Source organism: Chrysochloris asiatica, unplaced genomic scaffold (genome assembly GCF_000296735.1).
Source record: "Chrysochloris asiatica unplaced genomic scaffold, ChrAsi1.0 scaffold00026, whole genome shotgun sequence".
Lineage (NCBI taxonomy): Eukaryota > Metazoa > Chordata > Mammalia > Afrosoricida > Chrysochloridae > Chrysochloris > Chrysochloris asiatica.
Window position 1 is genome coordinate 3992990 of NW_006408544.1, and position 9616 is coordinate 4002605.

General features: G+C 50.3%; 1 protein-coding gene across 4 annotated transcripts in view; it reads left to right on the forward strand.

Moving 5' to 3' along the window:
- The window catches only part of ST3GAL3 (ST3 beta-galactoside alpha-2,3-sialyltransferase 3), a 317828-nt gene that overhangs the window by 284291 nt on the left and 23921 nt on the right, over positions 1-9616 (forward strand). For all 4 annotated transcript variants that reach the window (XM_006839670.1, XM_006839672.1, XM_006839673.1 and 1 more), the window contains 4 exons: positions 1770-1864; positions 2218-2281; positions 3281-3376; positions 3781-3967. In XM_006839670.1, coding sequence (XP_006839733.1) covers positions 1770-1864; positions 2218-2281; positions 3281-3376; positions 3781-3967 — 442 coding nt within the window. The remainder of the gene's footprint in view (positions 1-1769; positions 1865-2217; positions 2282-3280; positions 3377-3780; positions 3968-9616) is intronic.

The following is a 9616-nucleotide window of genomic DNA, read 5'->3' on the forward strand; positions in this document are numbered from 1 at the left end:
TTTTTAAAGTGTTGAAGAGCAAAGATGTCAGCTTAAAGACTAAGGTGCGCCTGACCCAAGCCATGGTATTTTCAATAACCTCATATGCATGTGAAAGCTGGACAGTGAATTAGGAAGACCATAGAAGATTTGATGTACTTGAGTTATGGTGTTGAAGGAGAATCTTGAAAATGCCATGAACTGCCAAAAGAACCAATAGATCCGTTTTGGAAGAAGTGCAGCCAGAGTGCTCCTTGGAGGCCAAGATGGCCAAATTTCATCTCTCATACTTCAGACATATTGTCAGGAGGGACCATTCGCTGGAGAAGGATATCATGTTGGGTAAGGTGGAGGGTCAGAGAAAATGAGGAAGACCCCCAATGAGATGAATTGGCCAAGAGGTAGCATCGATGGATTCAAGCATGGTAACGATAGTGAGGTTGGCCCAGAATCGGGCAGTGTTTCGTTCTGCTGTGCATAAGGTCGCTATGAGTCGTGCCGACTTGATGGCACCTAACAACAAGAAGTGATTACTGATACCATTTCTCTTGGGTAATGGTGACTGATTATAATGGGGTTGGTGATGAGAATTGGATGCCTGTGGTAATAGCACATTTTGTTGTTGTCAATTGCTGTTGAGTCAATTCCAAGGGCTAAGTTCTAGTTCTTACTCAGGAAGGCCGTCTCCTCTATGCTGTGGCCTGACTCACATGGAGTTAGGAATAAAGAGACAGAAAAATGCTGAAAATCATCTCCTTTAGTCCGAGTATAGGCCTGCACACATTCAGTCTGGGCCACTAGACGGGCTCTACAACAAGACTCCCAGCACACAGTAAGTGGCTGGGTATTGGCCATCTTGTGTACTGACAGGTGCCCTGAATTAGTGTCAAACCAGAGTGTTAGGTTCCATGTGAAGCTGTGTTCTCCAAGCATCTCTGAAGAACTAGTTTCTTCCTGTACCTTCTCAGTCTCTTCCTCACTCCACTCTATATTCCTTTGACACCACCCCCGTCCTTCCCAAGTCTACACCATCCTTATTTATGTATTCTTCTGCTTTTCTTAGAAGACTAAGTCTTGCCTTTTCTTTTCTCCCCAACTCAGCCTCACTATGCCTTTTATTTTCTCTTTTCTCCCCTGGCCAATATCAATTCCTCCCCTCACTCCAGAGAAACTCAGGTTCCCTCTTCTCTTCCCTCCCCCAGCATATATATTCACGTCCCTACTTGTCCTCTCAACTTTGCTTCCCTTTACCAAAATTCTGTCTCCTATAGCTTTTAACCTACTTTGCCTTTTCCAGATAAATTCTCGTTCCTCCTCACCTTGGGTGGTCTACCTCCCAGAATCCTCTCCAAAATTGTGTCTCCCTGCACTGTGACTGTATTTTTGGATATTTTCTCCCTGACCTCACAGTGTGTCATCTCCATGTTCCAGGTTGCAAGAACAGTTTGGGTAGCAGTGACTTTGATGAGTGTGTGGATAACCTTCTGGATAGCATCCCAGTCTGTGATACTGATCCCTGTTGAACAAATCTTATCTCTTTGCTCCTGCAGCTGGCCACAAAAGGGCTGACCAGATCCGCCTCCTCAAGCTCAGACTCTACTGAGCAAGATCTCTGTCAGACCCCCACAACAGCTTTCCAGTGAAGAGAGTGGGGTAGGGAGGGTGTGCTGGAATTGGAATGTAAGGGGTGGCTTCCAGAAGATACACAGACAAGATAGATGCAAGAAAAGCCAATCAGTACTCCAACCTACTGTGTTTTTAGGATCCTCAACAGCCTTGTTGTATTTCAGGTTCTCGAAGCCAGCACCCATGTTCCTGGATGATTCCTTCCGCAAGTGGGCTAGGATCCGGGAGTTTGTGCCACCTTTTGGAATCAAAGGTCAAGGTATGTTGGGGATCTTGGCCCACCCTGTATTAGCATCTCAATTCCAAAATTGCCTCTCTATACTTTAAGGCAGGGCTGTACCAACCCTCCCCACTCTCAACGTTGCCTTTACTTTCTCACTGTCTTTTACCTTTGCATGTCTGCCTGCTCTTCTGCCTCCCAGTTCCTTTCTCAGAAGAAAGGGCAGTGGCCCCGACCAGCCTCGTGTCCAGAGCTCCTCCTCCCCTCTGCCACCTCCTTCATACTAGCCTCAGGAACTGGTGCTGAGACTGGGTTTGCCCAAGAATTGGACTATCAACAAACATATGGAATTCAAGTAACTCGTAACAGTAACATTCCTCTTCTGTCCACAGACAATCTGATCAAAGCCATCTTGTCAGTCACCAAAGAGTACCGCCTGACCCCTGCCTTGGACAGGTGAGCCACTTACTTCACAACCTCTGCCTCCAGCTGCCTGGCCTGTGCAGAGATGTTCAGGTCCAGTGGTCTTTTGTTGACATGGGTAAATACTTCATCATACTTACAGCTTGTCTTTTGGAGTGGGTGAAGCTGGGCTTGCATGTTGAGAGCTGTAAGCACTTGGCAGGGACATCTAGTTCTTAGACTTAGGAGTTTTGAGGGTAAGAACTAAAGACACTGGGACTGGGATCTGCCCAGCTTTGGGACTGAGACCCTGGGTGAGACCACTGAAGGGGACAGAGCCAAAGTCAGCTCTGAAGTTAACAGATCCTAAATGGGGAAAGTCCCAAGATCAGTGGGGTTGTCATTGTTAAGTGCCGTCAAGTTGTTTCCAACTTGTAGTGACCCAGTATAGAGTTTCTGAGGAGTGGCTAGTGGGTTTGAACAGCCAGCCTTGCAGTCCAATGCTCATCCTATAGCACCACACCAGGACTCCAAGATCAGTGATAGGAGAAGCAAAATGAATAGGGCTCCCTGTGTGGCTGCTGGGAGCCTGGGGACTTTCAAGCTGAAAAAAGCAATCTTGAGTTCTGGAACGTTCAGTCCCACCTGGTTCTTCTTGTTTGACTGGCCTACCCCTCTTTCCTGAAAGTAGCTATCCTACTTTTCCTTTCTCTGAAAGCTGTTGAAACCTCACTAACCCTTGGGGCATGGACCCCAGAATGCCATCTTACCAGAATCCCTTCCTCACCATTCCCAGGGCCGGTACACAAGCCCTTGCCATGCCCTGTTTTCCTTGGGGAGTGTCAGAAACAAGAGAGAGGGCTAGAGAGTCCCAAGCAGCCTGGTGACCACAGTATGATTCCTGGCGCCCTCTCAGAAATGCTTCCAGAAGCTCAGTGGTCTTCTTTCTCAACACAAGCATAGTCTTGACAGAGGACATGGGGTTAAAGGCCAAAGGGACATGGCAGAGAGCTGGTGAACACCTCTCCACAGAGGCCTCTGTCTTCTCCTCAGCCTTAGCTGCCGCCGCTGCATCATCGTAGGCAACGGAGGTGTCCTTGCCAACAAATCTCTGGGATCACGGATCGATGACTATGACATTGTGGTCAGGTAAGCTCCCCAAAGCAGTACCTTGGGCACCTGAGTGTCCTGGCCCAAACCCTGAGCTCACTGAGAATTGTCCATCTGACCAGTTGGACTGGGGATCAGCAGAAGCCTTTGAGAAAAATCCTGGATGGCAGGGCTCTGGAATGGAGGACTACATGCTGTCATGTACCCTGAGCTCTTCATTCTCTGCACCTGGAGCACCTGGGTGCGTTTTGGGATCATGAAGCCTCCTCAGACACCAAAACAAAAGTCCAGACCCAGTGCCATGCAGTCAGTTCGGACTTGTTGCAGCCCTGTAGTGCCCCTAGAACGCAGGCCCATGTCCTGGGAAGCCTTAGAGCTCCTGGCATCCCCCTGCCACGTGCATGGAGCTCAAGGCAGGCTCTCACTCAGCCTGCTCTCTGTAGACTGAACTCAGCACCAGTGAAAGGCTTTGAGAAGGACGTGGGCAGGAAAACAACACTGCGCATCACCTACCCCGAGGGCGCCATGCAGCGGCCTGAGCAATATGAACGGGATTCTCTCTTTGTTCTCGCTGGCTTCAAGTGGCAGGACTTCAAGTGGTTGAAGTACATCGTCTACAAGGAGAGAGTGGTGAGCTCCCCATGTGCACCAGTTTCTTTCCCTTCTTGACCTGGGCCTTTCCTTCGCCTTCCCCAACTTCCAAGTCAGCCCCTTCCCCAGAGCCTAGCAAAGAACAAGTAGGAACCTTTCACAGGAAGCAATACTAACCCAAAGCTAAAGGCACTCAAATGCAATCAAGGGACAGAGGCCAAGATCACGGACACAGACTCCAGGACCCACCCCCAATCCCCAGACTCCAGGTCCTTTCTTGGCCTTCCTTCCCCTTTCCTGCCTCTCCAACAGCCTCAGAGCCTCTGTGAGGTCTTTCTGACTCTGGTCCTGGAGCGCTCACCCTCCTTCTCTGCTAGAGAAAGAAGGCCTATTTGAGCCTGGGGTCATTCTACAAAAGCAGCAGACTCCTAAGTCAGGGTGCCAACTCCCAAACTAAAGGCTTGATACTTTGACCACTGGCCTCTAGTCTGAGTCAGAATCCATCCTTCAGAGATGATCAGCTTCAGAGTTCCAGGCAAGCAGAGGGTCTAGCCCCATTTCTTTAGGGAGCTTATGTGGCAAAATAAGGCCAGACAGCTTTTTAGTAGACCACCCACCGAGTCCCCTCCTGAGGCCTCTGTTGCTCAGCTCCAGATCCATTGGGTCACCTACCCACCTCCCAGCCCCCCACCAGCTGTCAGCAGTTGCCCCCCAGGGGGAGGAGTTCAGGTAATTCATCTCCCTGTAAGGCCTCCTACCAGCGGAGAATGATGACAGATGGCCCTGCCCTCTGTAAGGAGCTAAGAGTTTTCTCTGAAGGTTTAGAGGAGAGAAGGGAGTGGGAACAGTTTATTCTACATGTGGGGGTCTCAGTGCATTTTGGTTTCACTCCACAGCCCTTTACCAAGAAAGGCCAAGTGCACACAGTATCGAGTAGGTAGCAGAAATGCAGGTATGTGGAAAAGGGAGAGTCCACCTCAAAACCAGACTGAATGAGGCAGCCAGACTCCACGGGGCCTGGTCCGCTTCCCTGAAAAGCAGAAAAGCCAGTCAGTAGGGTGATCATCTGGCTTCAGCCAGGCCCACTGCCCATGCAAAGCAGGCAGAGAAAGGGGGCTAAGGGGACACCCAGAGGTGTACCTAAAATATGGTTGCTATGGTATATGCCCTGGGTGCTACTTGAAGTGAGGGGGGCCAACACTGCGAAGTTTCCATTAACTTGGTACAGACCAACATCCTTCCTTAAGCATTGGAGACATCTAGAGGCTTGTGGGGGGCGGAGGGCCACATAAGGAGATAGACCTGCCCCTGGGTGCAAGATGATGCACGGAATGACACTCTGAGTTACCACAAGTACTAATGGCAACAGACTGGGGCTTCTGGACCAGGGGATGGGGCTGCTTTCTGTTGGCACGTCTCTGCTTTCCATGCCCATTCATCTTAAAATAGGAGGGGGGAGGGCAGTGCAGAGATTACCTCGGGTGCTCCTTAACTCCTCTGTTTCAGAACTGTAGGACCTGAGGTCCTAGCATCCTCAGAGTCCTTCTCTTTGCCTCACGGGGCAATAGAATTGGGATTGCAAGGAGGCTCCTATAGGAGAGAAATGGGGTCTGCTTTGTTGAGCTGCATAGAGCCTGGGAACCACCTGTCTGTCCACCCTCTCCTGGCTCATCCTTTCCTCTGCCCTAGATCCCCTTTATCAGAAGCCTCCCTTGTAGATAGGAGCTTCTAGATGGGAATGCCATGGTCCCATTCCCTTTCATTTAGCCCTTAGTGCCCAGTCACCATAAAGCTTTAGGAATTGTCTGGAATTGACTCAGAAGACACCAGATCATTCTTCCTGCGGGGCAGACTGACATAGAACAGACAGCCCAAGTAAGGAGACCAGGCCTCATTTTGTAAGTTAATTCTATTCAGGCTCTTATAATTCATCCAAGGGAGTAAGGAAAGAAAGAAGAGAAGAAGGAAGTAACACTGTACTCAGGCCACTCAGAAGACTGAGGAGCTCTCCGCCTGGTGTGGCCAGGGCAGCAGGTACTAGAGCAGATAGATGGAGGAGGAAGAGCGGGATGTGCTCTGGCACACACTCAACCCTTGCTGGGGTTTGTATCCTGGCCTGGCCATGCATAGGAGTCTTGGGCCGGCCTTGTGTTGGTGAGAATTCCTTCCAGGGTTGGCTGGGGATAAGTCCCGAAGGGGGAGAAGAGACAGGGAGGAGTCTTTTGAACTTCCCTGGCTCCACACTCAAAGGACCATGTGAGTCTTTAGAGTGAGCTGCCAAATGATGCCAGCAATGCCCATGACCTCCTCTCACAGCACCCAGAGTGGGTCTGCTCAGGCCCTTCCTGCTACCTCAGAGGCCTTGCCCTTAGGGCTCTTCTCTACCCAAAGGGCAGGGTTTGTGCATTCAGGAGACCTCTTCCATGCTCTGCTCCCCTTCTCTGGCCTCTGAGAGCTAGGTAAAAGCAGAGAGGTTGCCTCTCCAAGCACCCTTCCTGTCTTCTACCCTGAGACACACACACACACATTTTCCCCCTGCCTCCAATACCTGCAGTGATGGCTCTAACCATGTTACGTCTGGGCTGCTGGAGCACTCCCTGCACCTGTCTGGAACTCACCTGTAGAATTCTGGCAGGAGGCAACTCTGTATTTTGGAGCCAAGGCCTGGCTGGATAGGGCTAGACCAGGTATTAGACCTTAGTCATGGCTGCTGCTGGCTGCCAGCTGTGAACAGTCAACTCATTGCAGGTAGCCTTCTGGTACCCAGGAGTCCTACCAAGATATGGGAAGGGGGAAGATGTGGGTAAGGAAGACAGAACAAGCCAGAAAGCACCTTATACCAGGATTGGCCTTACTTTTCACCATCTGTCTAGGAGCTCTGCTCTTCACTAGTCATGGCCATTGGGCCCCTGCATCACTGAACAGTAGCTTTAAAGAAGAAAGGCCTTCCTCTCCCAGGTGAATTCCCCCTGCTCTTACAGGAGCCCTACGCAAACCAGCAAGCAGGGTTAGGGGGTTCCCAGGAGGCCCCGTGTGCTCAGTGAACTGGGTGAGTAAGGGAGTGGAGATTGGGAGAGAGTGGAACTGGAACGTGGGGTACAGCTGGGAGGAGGCATCCATCTCTCCGTGCACTCACCCATCTGGCAGACATTTATTGAGATGGCCACTAATGCTGATGCTGTGCTTGTCTTGGGACTATAAAGGCGAATTAAACACTGTTGCTGACTCAAGTCACACAAAGTCTGCCGGGAGAAACATCCTGAGACTGGAGTTGCTATGCAGTCGGGAGATAGGGTATGTGCGGGGATGTTGTGATGGGGAAACACCGTCACCCACCTCCTGCAGGAAGCCACCCCTGAGCTGGACCCTACAGGAGGATTTAGGGGTCAGAAGGGTGAAGGGTGTTGCAAGCAAAGGAAACAGCATGTGCAGAGGCCCAGAACGACTGTGAACAATGGCCCATGGGTACAACACAGCACAGTACAGGTGGTATGTCAGAAGCCTGCGAGGCTCCCAGAGGCTGGGCCCTGTACAGCCTCCTCCTGGTGATTGGTAAAGGCTGAGATGCCCTGACCACTGTCCCAAGGAAAGAGCCCTGGGGTCACTCCGTGGCTCAGGCCCTATTCCTCTTCCCTCTGCCAGCACCCCACCAGGCCCCCAGGATGTCTGGTGACTCAGGACAGCTGAAGCCCCAAGGAGTCACCTTCCCTCATCCCCACTCCTGAAGCTGGGGAGCTGACCACACTGCTAAGCAGCCTGTGATTGTGGTCACCAATTCAGTGAGACCCTGAGGCCTGGGCTCCTGTTGGTGTGGGTGTGGCCCCAGCACAGGGACAGGGAGTGGACAAGGGCTGACTATGGCCCCTGAACAATCTCAACACAGTCTTGATCTTCAGTCATAGCTCATTCCCTGGGGAGGGAGAAAGATCAGGGAGGAAGAGAGAAAGAGAGGTCTAAGTGATCAACCAGGGCCCCAAATTCATGGCACAGAGGAACTGAGTATGTGAATTTAGGAGAGACAACATGCTAAAGAAGGAAAAGCAGCTTAGGGTCAGTGTCACATGGACATGAATTTGGGCTTACTTTAGGCAAATTACCTCGTATTAGAATTAGAGGCTCAGGTTTAGTCCCCAGCCAATGCGCCTCATATATGTATAGCAGCCACCCATCTGTCACTGGAGGTTTGCATGTAGCTATGATGCTAAATAGGTTTCAGCAAAGCTTCCAGACTAAAGCAGACTAGGAAGAAAGGCCTGGTGATCTACTTCCAAAAAATCAGTCAGTGAGAGCCCATGGTCACAGTGGTCTAGTCTGCAACCAATCAGCAGTCCTTCCCTCTATGTGTGAGGTCGCCTTGAGTTGATTCCAGAGCAGCTTTCAACAAACACCCAACAGGTATCTTCCAAGTTGTTTTAGGAGGAATTGGACAGATGAAGTTCTGGATGCACCTAATTGAGTGCTGGGCACTTAGTACCTTTTTTTCTAGTACTGTTTTTAATTTTATTTGTGATTGCATCGTTGATGGTGGTGTTGCTACTAGAAAAGCCTAGTTGCACTGGGCAGTGAAGCATTTTTCTATCCCCTGGGGAACCACTGGCCTACAAGGATAAAATGCAAACCCCCATGCTCTGGCCTTCCCAAGATCCTCCCCATTCCTTGCCACTTTGCCTCGCCCCCACCCCCACCCCAACATGTGCTCTTCACTCTGCCTGCTCCCACAGAGATTTACAGCCTCGGAAACCCGACATAGAGTCAGAACCAACTCCAGGGCACTTAACGACAACAACATTTCCAGACCTCCCTGACTTCCATGCCCAAGACTGTGTGAAGTGCTCTTCCTCTGAGTCCTCCTTCGTAACACTCACCATTCTCTACTGTCCTGAGGGTTTGCGGTCTGTCAGCTGTTAGAAGCTCCTGAAGGGCAGGCACTTGTTTCTCTCTCTGAGTCCATCGCCTCCAGCAGTGTGTAAAACATAGCTGGTGTAGATTACCAAAACCAAACCCACACCCACTGCCATCTGTGGAGTCCATAGTGACATTGTAGCAAAGAGTAGAACTGCCTCATAGGGTCTCAAGTCTAAACCTTTACAGAAGCAGACTGCTATATCTTTCTCCCCAGGGAGGAGCAGATGGTAGATTGGTAGGTTTGTACTGCTGACCCTTTGGTTAGCAGCTGGATGCTTTAACCACTGCATCACCTAAAGAGCTCCTAAAGTGACCTAAACCAAACTTGTTGCCCTCAAGTTGGTTTTGGCCTCATAGCAACCCTGTAGGACAGGGTAGATCTGCCCCATATGGTTACCAAGATTATAAGACAGAAATCCTCATCTTTCTCCTGCATAGCAGCTGGTGGGTTAGAACTGCCAACCTTGGAGTTGATAGTCCAGTGCTTTGTCCATTTGGCATGTATCAATGAATAAAGAAACGTGAAAACTGAGGCTCGCCCTGGCAGTCAGGATTCCACATCTTTTGTCTCTTAGTCGGGGCTGACTCCTTTTGTTTCCTGGGAGATCAATTTGTTTAGATCAGCGGTGGGGAACCTTGTTTCTGCCAAAGTTTATAGCATCATTTGAGGGCCGTATAAAATTATCAACTTAAAAATTAGCCTGCTATATTTGGTCAGATATTTAATTAACTCACCCCTAATGAGTCCTGGTGTGGTGCTGTGGGTTAATGCACCAGACTGCA